Source organism: Micropterus dolomieu, linkage group LG20 (genome assembly GCF_021292245.1).
Source record: "Micropterus dolomieu isolate WLL.071019.BEF.003 ecotype Adirondacks linkage group LG20, ASM2129224v1, whole genome shotgun sequence".
In the NCBI taxonomy this organism is placed as follows: Eukaryota; Metazoa; Chordata; class Actinopteri; order Centrarchiformes; family Centrarchidae; genus Micropterus; species Micropterus dolomieu.
This window is the reverse complement of record NC_060169.1, coordinates 31960761-31977512: the sequence shown is the minus strand read 5'-3', so window position 1 is coordinate 31977512 and position 16752 is coordinate 31960761. Positions and strand designations below refer to the sequence as shown.

Here is a 16752-nt window from a genome sequence, read left to right as displayed (position 1 = left end):
ACAGGCCATCCACAGCAGAACTTCATGCATGTAGCACCAGGCAGCATGCAGTACAACCCCGGTGCAGGAGGAGGAGGAGCGACCTCCCAAGCTCTAGCTGCAGCCACAGCAGCTCTAGCTGACAGTGGGATCCTCTCCTCGCCTCATACACACCTCCACCGAAACGTAAACCCTTCACAAAGACCTCCCAGCGCAGGAAACACAGGTGTGTCTGCTTTATAAGGAAGGCAGGTAATAAGATATTTGCCTTGCTGTTTGGGAACCAAACTCTTGCTGAGCTGATGACAGTCATAGGTAACACAACACTAATGTGCATGTAAATTTAGAGGTTCACTTTTTGTCTGGTTGTGACTTTAACAACCAAGCCTAAAAAACACAGTAGGCAAATGGGACGGTATTACTTTTTTTGCTCAGAGAAGGGGAAGATAAAACACACATCCACAGCAGAAAGAAACAGTATTATTGATCAGCATGTGCAATTGTCTTAATGGTGCTTATATATACATTTAGTATGCCGTTGTGAATATTTTTCCCTGTAGTGACTGAATATTTGACATATTTGGCTATATGTAGTTTGTGTGCTCAGATATAACAGACAAAACTGATAATGAAGTTTAAGAAAAAACAAAGACCAGTAAACAAATTTTGACCACCATGTGGGATACATGTCAGTGGTTACAGAACACCAACTGGTGGAAAAAGAAATCTAATAAAAGTCATTCTGTGTGTGTGTCTATGTACGTGTTTATCCTCAGGTGGCCTGCAGGGCAGTTCTGATCTGGCTCTGCAAAATGGGTCTGCTCCAGTTGGTATGTATCTTTCAGGAGTGGGACAGATGCACTCTGACAAATCTCCTTGTCTACAAAACTTTAGCCTAGAGCGATACCATCACCATAAGAACTTAATATGTAATTCAACATAATTTTTGTTGAGAGAGGATGTTTTGAAGAAGCAAAAATAGGGTTTGTTAATTTTTCAAGTTTCTACATAAATATGTAAAAAAACAAAAGAAATCACTCGGAGTGGTTCAACTGACGTGTTAGTGAAAATGTTAAATATTAAAAAGTTAAATATCCTCATTGACCAAAAAGTAAACATCCATATTGACCGCCCCCCCCCCCCATTTAGGTCCTAGCAATGTGGTGACAACAGCTGCATGGAGTGGGTCCAATTTGAGTTTTTGTCATGGGGCCCATAATTCCTGGTGGCGCCCCTGTTTGTATGTTTTTAAAGAGTACGTGTTGATTACACATTCTTTTATCCATCACAAACAGTAAATAAAGCAGCAGTAAATAAAGAGGAACGCACACTCAACCGCACCTACTGTATATTATCACCTCCAGCTTCAAGAAAGGAGTCACACTTTGGTCATCATTTGCAATCCGCAGCTCAGATGACTGTGATTGTGGGTTGATGCATTACTTGGTAAATAATGTGTCATCTTTTAGAGGGAAAAAAATCTGAAATGAGTTGTTGAAAATGTTCAGAGCATTTCTGAATTTGTATTACTAACAGATTAGCCAATTTTACCTGAGCAGGTGAATTGTGATGTTCTACATGTGACAACGTTCATGTTTTCACAAACTAAAGCCCTGGACCTTCTATTTTTGCAGTCCAACCAGTCAGTGAGTTAAGTTAAAGTAAAGTTCATTTTGAGACTGAAACAACAAATATTTACCTGAAGCTTGCTGTTTAAACATCTAAAACATATAAAGAAGTGTTTCCCAACCTTTTTCTTGTTATCCACGAGCCTGGATGCACCTCTGTGTCTTTTTCTACTGCTTTATGCTGTATTTATCTGTACTGTTGTGTCTTCACCCCTCACTACAAACTGTTGTCCTGCCGATTATACTCCCTGTCATCTTTGTGCTCTCCCACTCAGAACATCATGTCTCATATAAACACTGCCCCTTATGTAATGTCAAGAAAAGATCAATTATTCATTAGTATCTCTTCTATAATATATAGCCTTACTTTCTCCAAGCTCCATTCAGAGCCTGTCGGTGGACAGGTTGATCTCTAACACATGGACATTCAGGGCTCCTGGTCCATGTAGAACAGCCTCTCAAATGTCCTTGTATTTCTACATTTCTGTGTTCAGTGAATGGTTTTGTGGGCTCATCTGGTGGAAGCAGTTTGGGGAAGGTCATACCATCCAAATCTCCTCCTCTTCCACCTCCTGGGAACAGCCTGGTCCCTACCAGCCGCAAGACAGACCTCCGAGTGGTCATCCCCCAGTCCAAAGGACTTATGCAAACACTTGTAAGTGTGTGTGGTTCTTATGTTTATGACAAGAGTCGTCAGAAAGATTAATAACGTTGAGGAATATCCTCCATTTATTGGCACTCTCTTTGGAGAAATGTTCTTTATGAGGCTAGTTGTTAATTAATTAATGCTTAAACCTGCATTGTTATGCCCGCCAGGCTTTTAGCCCTGTGTGTTATGTGTGTGTGTGTTGCTATTCTGTTTTATACCGTCATTGACTGCTGACTCCTTTTAACAGGCCGGTAAGTATATTAGTTAATGTCAGTTAAGTTATATACGTATGCAACTTAAGTTACGTTAAGTAAGCTTAATATGTTATGTCAATTGTTTATGTACACAAGTTAAAATAAGTCAGTGTTGACTTTTGGCTTCACACAGGACAGCGGTCTCCTGGGTGAAAGTCTTGAAAGTTTTTTCCCCATCCATCCACTCCGACCTCATCCCTACGCCGACTTTATCGCTCTTTCTACGTCATCTGACATTTTTTTTCTCTGTGACATTTGCGCATAAAATGACGCTAATTGTCTCAAATTCGCATCACACCTCTTGCTTTCAGACTGCAGCCGAGATAGCTCAGTGCCTGTTTGTGCATATTCAGTATGTATCTAGGAACCTTTTGCAAGCGCTGGTTTCTCTTTTATGCCTGTTGTTGCTAATTTGCATCATACCTACATATACATATCTGAATTTATATCTTTACTATGTTCTAAAGACAAATTAACAATCTGCACTTAATTAAACATCAGCTTGAAAGCAAATGAAAACACAAATAATTATGATTTTTTTTTTATTGTAAATAAATTCAGGCGTCAAGGGGTTAATGCTGTGTCTGAGTTTTATTATGAACAACAACGTTACATGATGTTTTTTAAGGATGTTGGACACAGACAAGGACAGGGTAAATATATGATGCAGATTACCACAGAGTTGGTCAGCAACTTTCCAGAACAATTGGTTTCAAACCATCTGGACCAGATGGTCGGTGAGTTTGCAAATGAAATCATGGTTCTTTTAAAGAGGAGAGGATCTCTCTATTCTGGACTGACAAATTCTGCACAGCAGTACTGGCAAATGATTGCCTGTCAGTGCCTGTGGGATATAAGACAAGACCCAAACCACTCAGGGACCTGTTCATCAAAACACTGTAGCACAAGTGGCCAGAAACTCCTCTTGAAACCATTACTGTAATTATTCTTTTTTGTTTCTTCTGTTTCTATGCACAACTCTGTCCCTACCAAAAAATGTGTGCTTTTTCTTTTTCTTGCCTCTTAAATTCCTGCATGTGTGTGCTGTTATTCCGTAAACGCTATAGCTTTACATGAAACAGCATTTTTAATCATGAAAATGATGTGATTTTGATATACTCACAGCACTAAATAACAGCCTGTTGTTCAAGACAATGGACAAATAACTCTTGTAAACATTAGCACGGTAGAACTGTGGCCTTTAAAAAATAGTTTTGGTAGATAATAAAGCCAAAACAGTGAAGGTTGAAGTTGCCACTGGTAATCACAAGGTCCTCTTGTGTATTATGTGATCTTATGGAGGACTTTATATAACATCTCTTTAGTCTGCTCTAGTATTTGCAGAAGACCACAAGAATCAGTTAAGTGTGTGCTTTTTTGTCCTTTACACAAAAGGACACCCCAATGATCTTTTTGCCAGATTGAATTTGTTTCCATCCAAAAGAACCATATAAAGTAAAATGGTGCATTTCAGTGAAAGATACATAAATCCTGGCATACGTTGTCAAATTAATTTTGGAAGGAAAAAGACTGATGATATTTCAAGTAGGCTGCCAACTCAAGCCATTTTGTTGGAAAGGGAGTGCACATTCTTGGTGGAACCTGGAGTTGGATTTAGAAACAGTACCACTAGAACTCATTCTACTCATATCTCAAAAAAGCCCTCAATAAGTGCGCAGTACACAGTGTTTCTGTGATTAGATGATTGAAATCTGAGTTCATGGTTTGGTAAACTGACTCCAAACCTTCAGAATTTAATGAATTAACCAAGAACCTTCATAGCTTCTAGAGTCTCTCTTTCTTCCTTCAGATTGCACATTCAGCAGCTGTGCTGGGTTATTGAGGTTATTGATTTGCCCCTAACTCCCTAACTGTTGCCCTTCCCTCATGCATTATGCTCAAACATGATGCAATAATTAGCAAACACTTTTTCTTTACTTTTTGTTATTGTGACCATCACTCGGCTGGCTCTGAGATGCTGCTGATTTATTTTCATTTTGCAGTGAGCCATCAGAAAAAGGACAGCATTTCTTTTTTCTCCTATCATGAATATTGATGTGAAAGTCCAGCTTTTTGGGACATTTGCTGTAATTATTAGTATAAAACATTTGATTTAACAGACAAGTTAGACATGGACTACAAATTAAAATTACTTTGAGTTACCTTTTAAAACCTTTAATTAAGACTCATTTAGGGATAGCCATCAGTATTAATAAAATACTGTACTGACTACATTTCAGGTGAAGAAATTATAAATGAATAAACATCCTGCATGTGGCAGGAGATGTCAAAATGTTATTATATTTGTTAATCATCATAATTTCTCATCATTCTGTTCTTTCTAAGATGATTATTGACAAATAACTTACTGTCATCATGTTTGCAGGAGCAGTTGACAGTGAACATTGGTCAGTAGTCTGAGAGTGCTAAATACCAACTTTTACGGGTTGACGCTGGCATGCCGTTAAAACCATAAACAATAGCATGCTAATATTTCCACAATGTTTCAACCAACACACAGGGATGGTTGTTGCTCATTTCATTCACTGCAGTAAAAGATGAGTAGTCAGACAGCAGCTTCTCGGTTTGATCATATTGAAACTGCCTTTCACTTCCTCCTCTATGCACATGTGTGCATGTTAAGTTTGTAGAGTGTGCTTTGTGTACTGTGTTTGTTTTGCACAAACAGGAAAGAACAATACTTTTTATTTTTTCATTTAGTTTCTTTAAAGCAATATCCATAAGTGTGAGCAGGTCTGCCTTTCTTCACAGACCCGTGTGTTAACCATCATCATTACCATGTTAGCTCGAACCTCTCCAGTATGGCATTTGTCACTCAGAGGAACAGGGGAACCATATGTAACACAAGGAAAGGGGAAGGAAACACAATGCAGTGCTCCAGGCAGTCACGTTTGGTTAGCTTTTAATATTAGTTCAGGCCATGTATTGGTTGGGTAACGTACTGTGTGTGTGTGTGTGTGCGTGTGTGCGTGTGTGTGTGTGTGTCAGCATTGAATTACCTCATTCAGGGTGATGTCATTACTGACATTATCAGGCTGGAATGCCAACACCCAGAGAGGAACAACACAAAACTTATAATTACTGTTAGAAATGTGTCAAGTTAAAGAGACACTATAAAGTGTGCCAAACTAACTTGGTTTTTATCTTAATTTGAGACAGTGACAGATTAAAAAAAGGAATTGCCCACTGCTGTTCAGTAGTTTTTTTGATTCATTGTTAAAACACTCAATTCATTAAATTAGCACTGTGGTTGTAGCAGTAGGCCTGTTTTACAATTCCTTAACAAGACTGCTACCAGTTGAAATGCAAAACACAAATCTTGCAAAATCTCTAAAAATTGAATTTAGAGAATAAGAAGTGTTTTCATTTTGCACAAACTAGGGCCTCTGTGTTTTCAAAATACCGAATAATGATTATCAGGTCTTTGTCTTAAAAGTGGATTTACAGATTAAGATTGAGAGATTAACTAAAGACATTGGCAGATTGGTGAATTTCTGTTTGACTTTTCTCAATGCAAAACATTCAGCATCCATCAACAGCTCTGTGCTCTGTTCAGCAGGCCGCTGAAGGTCAAGCACGCTCTGCCCTGTAGAAAATAAATTTCTACTACCACCATGTGGTCGAAGAGGATCTTCGCGAGCCGCGTTCAACTACTCTGCACAGTAGAACTGCAGTCTAAGCACACAGAAGCAACAGAGAGAGAAGCCAGATTTTAGACATTTAGAAATGTAATGAATAAACTTAGTGACTGTGTATCTGTTATTTATTTTCAGAGTAACCAGAGGCTGAGCAGCAGTCAGTCCAGCCAGCCTCTCTCCACCCCAGTGGTCTCCATCACCACACCCAGTCAGCCTCACCATAGTCTGGTCTACTCCGGCATCAGCTCTGCCTACAACAATGGTACCTGATGTCTATTTGTACTCATAAGCATAACCCCGGAGGACCCAATGATGTCACAATATGGCAAAAAAAAAGACAATGATATGTTGCTGTTTTTCTTTCTTACTTTAGGTTACATTATTATGTATATGCTGGTTTCAGGTGGTTATGCTGAATTGTTTAAGTATATTGCTTTTTGTGTGCTATCCTGTAACATGTCATCTCTGTCTTTGTCAGAGTACTCCCTGAACAGTGCAGAGCTGTCAGGCTTCAGCCCCCCTGCAGGCTCCTCTCTGGGCTCCATGGCGGCATGGCAGCTACACCAGCTGGGCTCACTGGGGTAAGTACCTGAAGCGGTTAATTTTTCTCTCTTAAAGTGGCAGTCCTTCAGATTTCAGACCTGGTTGATAGGATGACACCTAGTTACTGGTGGTAACAGCAAATGTGTTTTAATGTTACAGGTCCCATTGTTGTTTTCATAAAGAACTGTCATTCTGTGAGTAATCATGATCCGATTTTACGCTGCACAAATCTGAGAAAATGAGTCTGCGAACAGTGAAAGGAACTGGTTACCTTGCTGAGAAGTTGGAGGTGTCTACTTATGATTTTTAATAAACTTATGAAAAGTAATATTTGGAGATATTAATTCATAATTCCTCGAAATAGGGCACCACCGGAGATTCAATTCACCCAGAGTCTCCGGACCTCTGGGTGGCGTTTTAATAATTATACAATTATTCACTAGGAGGATATCCTTTGATGTGAGATAAATAAACGAAGAGGGAAGTCAGTTGCCATGGTTACGTGTGTGGGGGGCAGTTAAGGGTTTCCTGCCCTCTCTTAAAAAAAGAGTTCTGATAGGCTGTTCAGGAGAAAGCTAATTTCTGGTTAGTGTTTCTTTGTCACTTTAACAGTCAGGCACCGAGCCTTGTCTCGGCTGCTGCCAAAGGTGGCCAGTTTTACGATCGAACTGCCCAGAAACAGCACTTAGGGAAAGCAAACCTTTCACCTCCTCCTTTGGTTGCTTCAGCTGTCTGTTGAGGGTTGATATCTCAAACCCCCTCCTTTTCTTTCTCTCAGGGAGAGAGAAAGACTTTGGGATCTCCAAATTTATTTGATATAAAATGAACAAATCCACACTGGCTCGATCACAACAGAGGTGTGCAGCCTTCTGCCTGCAGCTCTTGGTCAGCTCACTGTGGCTGCTTTTGACTGTTACATTACTCCCTACAATATTACACACTGATCTGCTGTCAAAAAATGTCTAAATGGCCGTTGTTTTGTTGATGCATTTTTGATGAACGATATTAAGGATGCACGATATTAGATTTTGGCCGATATTCAACATGCCCATATGTTAAAGCAATTTTTGGCTGATGCTGAAGTCTCTCCTGTACAACTTTTTTCCTAATTACTCATTTGTTGTATAAACAATAAAAAAAATAAGAAAAAAAAAACCAATAACAAAAATAACATTTTATTTTACAAAAAAATTTTAATTTAACAAATGTAGACATAGACATTCATCCCTGAAAAATATAAATTATTTCACCTGGGAGAGGATTATATGCCAGTGCCACATTTTATTTTTATGGTAAACCGTAACAAACATGCTCCATATATTTTCTGAGGTGCAAACAGCACTGTAACAGTGAGCTGTCTATGGCGCAAAATAAAAGCAGGTGTTGTCCAAACCTAAAAGGATGTGCTTTAAAGCATAACTGATGGAGGGGATCACGTCTGCTGCTGTGGCTGTAGCTGAACTAATATCTATTGTCTGCTGTTCAAACTGCTCCAGCAAACTCTTCAGTGTGTAAAATGTATTCTTTTAGATGAGAGTTGGCAAGTTGGGAGTGCTTAAAATGTCCTACAATCTTCCTCCTGATTGAAACGCGATGAGTAACAAACTAATGTTATTTAGTGATGGGCACCGAAACGCAGTATTAGGTAGTGTGTCGGCTACTACTCACAGACAGTAGGCTACTTTATCAATACATCTGTTAAACGAGCATAAACATGTAGAAACCGTCATATTAATCTGCTCTGTCCACAGTCTGTCATCCTCTGTGTTTTATATAAGCACAGCTAATGTTAGCTTGGTAATTAGCCAGATGTACATACCAGCTGTTTGGCTCTAGCTGCCTGCACCCGTGTCTGCGTGGCTCGATCCAGAGTGCGACAACAGCAGCGGTGCATGTTACAGCATTCATTGAGTCTCTTCGGCTAAATCCTCTGATAAATTTCCATTCTCGATATGATTCCGATATATATATATATATGCCCAATATCTGCAGATATTATATCGGATCGATAATTATCGTGCATCCCTGAACGATAGCTGTCGATGCTAATCTCACAGACAAACACATTGGATTTCCTGTGACTACCTTACAATAAAAGTCAACTCTTGTTTGACCAGTTAATGCTTTTAATGTGAAGCTGCAGCAGTAGGAAATGCACAGTTTGTTTTGCCACCTACAGTTTGTAAAACTGAAAATATTTAAATATTGCATTACTTCATTAATGTGCCACAGGAAACAATCACCATTGTGTCACCTCATTTAAAGATAAATGACATTTATATTTATTCATAAAGAGACATTTATTTAAATTACAATCTTACCACTTTAATGACTGAAAACAGGTTTTCCCGTTTCACAGTTTCTTAACACAGTTTTGGCAGTTGACATATTTATTTACACTAAGTTCAACTGACATGTACAGGAGAGGGCAAAAGCCCCCTAGGGAGTTTTTCGGTATCTGTCAAGAATGTTTTTTAGATGGACTCTATAATGAAGAGTGAGGCTGATGAATAAAGTAATAAGCCTGACATATTGCAGGGCAAGGAAGTATTCATATCCTTTATTTCAATTAAGCAACCAATGTCGCCCTGTAAAGATACTCCATTGCAAATCAAAGCAAGACTATGCTGAGCAGTGTGGCCACAAGTAATACGACACCTAATCCTAATACATGTTGAAACCTTGGCACAAATAGAGAAGTGTTGTATAACCCGCAATAGCTAATATTAGTCACCATAAGCTACTGGTCATACCAGACTAAGTGAGGCCGTTGCAGTAATGTATGCACTGTTTGGTTGTTTAATCTATAAAAATTATTATTTTTTACATACTCAACTTGGCAAATAAATAGAGTATAAAGTACAATATTTGCATTTTAACTGTATGGGGCAGTGGTGCCCCAAAGGTGGAGCTGCTTAGTGGCCAGCAGACCAGGCTGCGGTTGTACTGGGCAGCTTCCAGTTGTGAATGTGATCAGGGCCTTCCTGCAAAAGAGAGGCTTCCTCTCAGTGAAGCTCCCCTAAAAAAATAAAAAGATAAATTTAAAATGAGTGTAGCATAAAATGAAAATACCCAAGTAAATTATCTCAATTTGTACCTAAGTTCTTTTTTAGTCTAAAGGTCTTAGTTTCACCACTAGATGGCGCCTTCACTCCACAGCCTTAAATCGTGCTCTTCTTCCTTGCCTCTCACCCTGTAGGTCCGGGAGCTCCAATCTCTCCATCAACACCAACCACAACATCAACATCAAAGCTGAGCCTATCTCCCCACCCCGCAACCACCTCAGCCAATCAGGGTACATGAGTCACGCTCATGTCCCTCCTCATCCTCACTCCTCCACCTCCTCATCCACCAGAGCAGAGATGGGGAGGTCTCCTGCAGACAGCGTTGGCTCCTCCTGCAGCTCCCACGAGGGTGGCAGCGACCGGGAGGAGCCACAGCAGCAGCGGTTGGACTTCCACTCGCTTCCTGTGAGACGGTCAGAGGGCGGGGAGAGTCCCACGGTCAAACGAATGCGAATGGACAGCTGGGTGACATAAACCCTACAGTCACATGGCGACACAACACCAGGGCAAACACAGGAAGGACACTGTTATGCAAATGAAATGTGGATTTTATTGATGTGTTCTGTTATTTTTCATTAAGCTATCTCTGTTTTGTTTTTGGTGGTCAGATTTTTTAGAAGAGTTGAGCAAAATTGGTCTGAACATTGTGGATCTGTCAGAATCATCTCATCTAATCTTCTGTCGTCCTTAAAACATAACATGCCGTCCTTTTGAAATATAAATCATTTAAGCATCACAGACCGATAATGTGGGTCCAATTGCAGTACAGTCTGTCACTTTCTTATCCAGTGGGATGCAGTACTGTACACAGAAGAATAAAAAAAAAAAGGCGAGACTAGTGTTGTCTGTCAGCCTTTTGGCTTCATTATTTGGGCAGTAAAGCAGTGAAGTGCTTCTGGATGTCTCCCACTGGGTGTCACTCAATTCACATCTGATATTCTCAGGGTTTGAAACATTAAATGAGTCCAAAATGAAAGCAATACTCCATCCACATAATCCCTGTTACTCCCCTTTATAGAAAACACTTATTTATATCAGCCAATGCAGTATGCTGTTCTTATGTTTTTTGTGTGTGTTTTTATATTGTGCACAGAATAAGACAATATTTCATTCAGATTTAAAACTGAAAGCCATGGACACTTGTTCTGTATGTACTTCCAAAATATGTCTTTATTGTTTTGTATATACTATCTTTAATATATATCACTTTTGGCGTAACTGTGTATTTTTGTGGATGATTGCCATAATTGCAAGGCACTGTCCTTTTCTTTCTCATCAAGTGTCTTTTGGATAAATCTGTTTTGTGAAGTACTCCATGCTGCACTATCTTGAAATCAGGTCTTCAAAAATATGCTGAAAGGTAAATGCACTCTAGAAAACATTTTTGTGAACAAATCAAATCTAGCTCTTAAGAAATTGTTTTACAGAAAGGATGCAGTATAAATATACATTTGTAAAAATATAAAAATTCTGATAGTCTTAGTAGGGCTAAATCTGGCCAAACTGATACGGTGAGGTGACAACACATGAGCTTATACGGGACAAGATGAAATCTGTTTAGTAGTTGGAGTGGGAAACTCGTGTTAATCACAGAAAAACACACATACTAATAAGTACAAAAGCTGTACTTACGTTGAGTAATGCTGAGAAACTGTGTGGGTAAGTACAAAGTAGCGCATGTGGTGAGGAGTGCAAAAGCTGCAAGAGCAACCACAATAGTATACTGAAAAACACTGTGGATGGGAAGCAATCAGTCGTGAATAAAAAAAATACAGAAAGAGAAAGTTTTGTGACACATTCCTGGTGTACCTTTTCACAGAAGAAAGACAACATTTTGGGTTCATAAAAAACTACAGCATGATCCAAAGCGTATTGTAACAGTAATTACAGGGCATGTCTTCACATTACTCCAAAAGCAACGCTGCATTTTAATGATATTGGCCTTGAGGTCTACCAGATGCACACTGGAAAGCAAAAATACAGAGGAAGTCATTGTGCTTGGTTCATCTAAGAAGGAGACAAAATACAGAAAGAAATTCTCCATTGAGAGTCAGTTTGGCTGTTTAAAACACAGAAAAGATCAACATAGATGGCATCAGTGTGTACTGGATTGGATTGTCATCATTAGACTACAATAGCCTCCCGTAAAAAAGACAGGAACTATGTAGTTCACTGAGGATGTACTTGGTAAATCAGATTGTCTGTAGAAAGCAGACCTGGCTTAAACAATGTGTGTCATGTGGTAGAGAACTGGAAGAAGAATTCAATTACTACAACCCGTCAGGGGCTAAGAGATGAATGAAGTGGAGGAAGTTAAGGGTTCAGAACAGATGGCTGTTCAATATGAGAGGTGTGATGTGTAACACCTCTGGTTGGGCACACAAGTGCTGACGTCAAGTACCACGTAAATGATCTATTGGGTGAAAAGATTTGAGTATGCAGTGATTATAATAATAACTGACTTTTCCTTCTTTCACAACTGCAGTATTATGTTTCTCCAACACATTTTCAGAGTTTCAAATATGTCACTGTTTTCCTTGTGTTTTCCAGGTTTGATTCCAGGTTGATGTAAAAACTGGGATCAACTGTATATGTTGGGGGAGGGGGGTTATTTTGAAACTTTTGCAGTTTGCACTGGTATTGACTGTTCTTTCAGAGCTGAGTTTACAACCCCCTCTTTTCAGATATGCCCACCCAGTTGCGAGCTTTATTTGAGGCTGCCTTGTCTTGCAGCTCTGGTCTGAAACTCTGAAACAGACCCCTACAGCTTAGACCGAGTGGTCTCTTTGTCAGTCCCAGGATGGGCTGGTTTGTTGGTTTAGAGAGGATTTGGACACTTTAGCTGGGCAAGATTACTGGTTACACTGGTCATAACTGGACACGGGTGGTCATAGCTTGATAGTTAAACTGGCCATAGATGATGCAAACACTCCCAATAGCAGCTTAATTGACTTACTGCATTACAGACTGCATCAATGGGGCCAGTGCTCTTGATATGTTTTAAATTTGTTCAAAACCATGCTTTATTCTGGTGTCCTGTAATACATTGTTTGGCTCAAGTAATAGTTTTGACTGCAAACCTTCTTGCATTACCTACAAAACAGGCCCAGAAAAAAAAACTTAAGGAGAACAGCGACTTGTACGGGAAGCGCATTGCATTCACCAAAGAAAATAAATTGGAAGCCTTTTCTCATAATTACGAGATCAGGATCTCGTAATTACTAGATAATGGAAAAGTTGGAAATAGCCTATATTTACAGATTCGAGCTTCTGGAATCAATAACTCGTAAGCAAAATGTGTTTAAAACACAAACGACTCTATTATCGTAGTTAAGTAGACAAAAAGCTACAAGTACATTTTCAAATAAATGAGTCTATTATTGAATATTAAAATTTCCCAAATTATGCAAAACTATATTTCTACAAACTAAGTGTTGTGGTATCATCAACATGTGATCACTGATACCTGGGGTGATTTTTGAGACATTACAGCCTTTAACAGTGTAGTTATTGAATATTAAAAATAGGCCTACCTAATATTAGGTATGCAAAAGTCTTTTTTCCCCCAAACTAAGGATTGTAGTATAACCAGCAGTATATCATTAATGTGTAAGGTGATTTTGGGGGCACTACATTGTACAAGTGTGAAGTTAGAAGAATATCTCTGCAGAATGTGTTTTCGGTGTTGCACTTTGTAGACGGTCCCTGCGCACTCGTCTCACAGCCTGCTGCACGTAGAGACCAATGTCATTTGTGCCGCTCCTAGGAAGACTCATTTATGTGAAAATGTACTTGTAGCTTGTTGTCTACTTAACTAATAATAAAGAGGCATTGTTTGTGTTTTAAACACGTTTTGCTTACGAGTTATTGATCCCGGAAGCTCGAATCTGTGAATATATTTCCAACTGTACTGAACTCAGTAAGAAATGGCACCTTTCCAGTCATCTCTAGAGATCTTTTCTCGTAATCCGGATCTCGTAATTATGAGATCTTTTCTCGTAATTATGAGATCTTTTCTCGTAATTATGACATCTTATCTCGTAATTACGACATCTTTTACTACATAAGGCTTCCAATTTATTTTTCATTGGTGAATGCAATGAGCTTCCATAGACTTGTTTTAAAACCTGCAAGGTTTTTTTTTCCCTAAAACACCATTTGTAACAAAGCTGTCCATAACTACAAAAATTTATATAAGTTAAATATATAAGTTTCCTTATATAGTTCCCCCCTTCATGATTTTTTTGAAGGTAAGATGATGTGCAGAATGTGATATGAAAACAAAATATATACGAAATTTAGCTGTGAACATCTAGGCTAGAACACTGTGATTGGATCAAATACATTGCAAAAGTCAGCAAAATAACTGGTGTGCAAAAAAACCCATCACACCTGCATCACTTGGCCCTTGTTTGTTTTAAATGCCTGTATGGTGTTAAGAGAGTATTTAGTATTTTTGTTGGCCATTTCTTCTCCTTTAGTACGGCTAGAGCCGACTCTTTCACAAAGACTGAGTCCATTGTTGGACTGTGCGAACTATACCATGGCTTTCATGGGAAACCCTATCAAAGTGTTGGGTCAGAACTTGGGGGCCAGTGGTTCCCATTAACATGCACAAAAGAGAGAGACATAGAAATGCATAGCAAATTTATTTATTTATTTATTTATTTAGAGGATACAAGCTCCCCATGGCTCCCCTGTAGTTTGCACATCCTCTTTTCCAACATGCTAATATCTTTATACATTAGTTCTCAGTGATTAACTCAGCTAAATAGTCTACCCAAAGAGTAAAAAAACAACAAATTAATCAGCAACCAAAGCTTGGAATATGGCTTTATGTACTGAAACTTTTGAGAAAGGTTCACGGGTGAATTGTAGGCCTCTATCTAAAATGGACCTGTCCAGACAGGTGACTCCAGACAATTAGGGCTATTTAGCTACATCCGTAAAAGTTTCAAAATAAAGATTCTCCTTTCAAAACTCAAGTCTCTGGACGTTTCGAAAGTGTTCCCCAACATACCAGTTTACACCAACAGTGACACCTTTAAGCTCTGAAAAATGTATTGAAAAAACATGTAAAAACAAAGTGCTGTAGTTTTTAAGAAGAAAAACTCAAAATAACGTTTGCAGCCCTTTTTCAAGCTATCAATAATATTATTTAAAAGTTTCAATCTTGCAAAACCTTTTACATTAGATATCAAGCTTTCAAACACAAAGTCTCAAACTTTCTAGGCTTTTTTAAAATCAGTTTCATTACATTCATCCCCTACTTGGTGCACGCGCTCACCGGCGGCGGGGGTTTTATTTTGAAAGTCCTGCTCTAACAGAGGTTTTGTTGTTTGTGGCTTAACACTTGAGGCAGGCGGAGGGAGGGAAGTCTGTATGTCAGAGGCATGTTACTTACGGTGGATGCTCTGAGCTGCTGCTGTCGTTTTTCTAACCCCGGTGTTTAGCACCTTTGAGGTGAATGAGAAACACTCGTCGGAAGTTCTTAGCAGCGGGAAAAGGTAAAAGTTAACGCATAATTTGTTTTTCTACGGGAGAAGCATACTTTACAAAGTCCATTTACCTGCGGGAGTCTCTGATTTGGGGCTTTTAAGGTGAGCCTCCTTCGTGCCCGGAAACATTTCCCCTGAAGGACAGGTGAGGTGAGAGTGACTCTTACTTATTAAGCTCGTGGGAAACTCCCAGGTATGCTGCGTAACGTTAATTCACATCTGTGTGGACGGAGGCTGAGGCTGAACATCTGGCAGTAGTTTCAGACTCACAGACGGAACTTACATAATTTGTGCAGCACGACTTCATTTCAAGTTTTCTTAGCCATTGGCCGTGAATGCGGTACTGATATCAAACAAGCAGAACATTTTTGTTAAAGATGCTGTCTCGGTCACCCGTCAGCCCAGTTATGCTAACTTAGTATGTAAGTTACGCTAGCGTGTCGGAGTTTGGTGTCATGTTTTACTCTGTTGGTGCCTGTTGGTCAGAGTGTGCAACATGCCGACTACAAGATCCTCGATTGACTGAGTTAAGGTTTTGAGATACAATAAAATGCATCTTTTCCTATAGGCAGGATTATATTATTTGCAAGATTTTAAAATTGAAATGTGTCTGAACTTTTGTAAGAGAGCAGTGCTTTTGCAGGGAGTTGCTGTGGCTCTTTCAGGTATCGTCTACAGGACTCATTTTTGGAGAAATCCTTTCAGTGACAGCCTAAATTAAATTGCCTACTTTCACTAACTCTGGATGCGTCTTGAAACCTGTTTGTGGTCATAGTGTTCACAGGGTATTTACCTAGAAGAAGTTCCAGTAGGTTATGTTGTAATTATGTAGACCCACAGGCTTAAATTTAAAGGTCTTGTTTGTCCCAGCGTACAAAAACTCGCAGCCATTGAACTGACAACCAAAAGGTCGAAATCCACTTGAACTGCAGATTTTCTTTTAATTTCTGCAGAAGTTGTCTGTTGTCTATTGTCTGTTGTGTGTTTTTTCGCAGTGAGCTTTAGTCTTGCCCCATATCAAAGTGGAAGACTTTACCACAAGCTGTGAAATAGTTTCAGGAAATAGCTTCTTGTCTGGTTCAGGCAGGTCTGCAGTTGCTCAACTGGGCCCACCTACTGAGAAAAAAACTTTAAAAACCGTATTAAGTCTTTATGACTGCTATATTATCTGCTGCCAAATAGTTTCTAAAATATATATTAATATGAGAACATAAGTGTGCAGTAGGTACTAAAAAATGAGAACGAGTTTCCCTATGATGCTATACAGCTGGGGGAGACCAGGTGGTTGTAACATTTTTGAAATTTCTGTCTTTATCTCTGAGCTCTTTTATGTCAGTGCGTTCAAAATGTGATGCATAGTTATGCAACACAGACAAAAAATGCATGGTTTAGTCTCAAACACAAGGAGTAAAATGTTACAGTTCACCCCATAGTCTTGGTTAGTTGTAACCTCCCCCCCCCCCCCCCCCCCCCCCCC

The 16752-nt window shown here is 39.3% G+C and overlaps 2 protein-coding genes across 5 annotated transcripts in view; both read left to right on the top strand.

Annotated features, from left to right (window-relative positions):
- The window catches only part of LOC123958737 (myocyte-specific enhancer factor 2A-like), a 58076-nt gene extending 44452 nt beyond the window's left edge, over positions 1-13624 (top strand). Inside the window, exons 6-10 of the mRNA XM_046032311.1 lie at positions 756-809; positions 2102-2262; positions 6305-6431; positions 6648-6750; positions 9912-13624. Coding sequence (XP_045888267.1) covers positions 756-809; positions 2102-2262; positions 6305-6431; positions 6648-6750; positions 9912-10251 — 785 coding nt within the window. The 3' untranslated portion in view covers positions 10252-13624. The remainder of the gene's footprint in view (positions 1-755; positions 810-2101; positions 2263-6304; positions 6432-6647; positions 6751-9911) is intronic.
- Positions 13625-15153: 1529 nt separating this feature from the next.
- The window catches only part of LOC123958476 (multiple C2 and transmembrane domain-containing protein 2-like), a 38038-nt gene continuing 36439 nt past the window's right edge, over positions 15154-16752 (top strand). For 2 of the 4 annotated variants that reach the window (XM_046031814.1, XM_046031811.1), the window contains exon 1: positions 15299-15425. The gene's annotated coding sequence lies outside the window, so the exon portion shown is untranslated. The other 2 variants (XM_046031812.1, XM_046031813.1) reach the window with 2 other exon arrangements.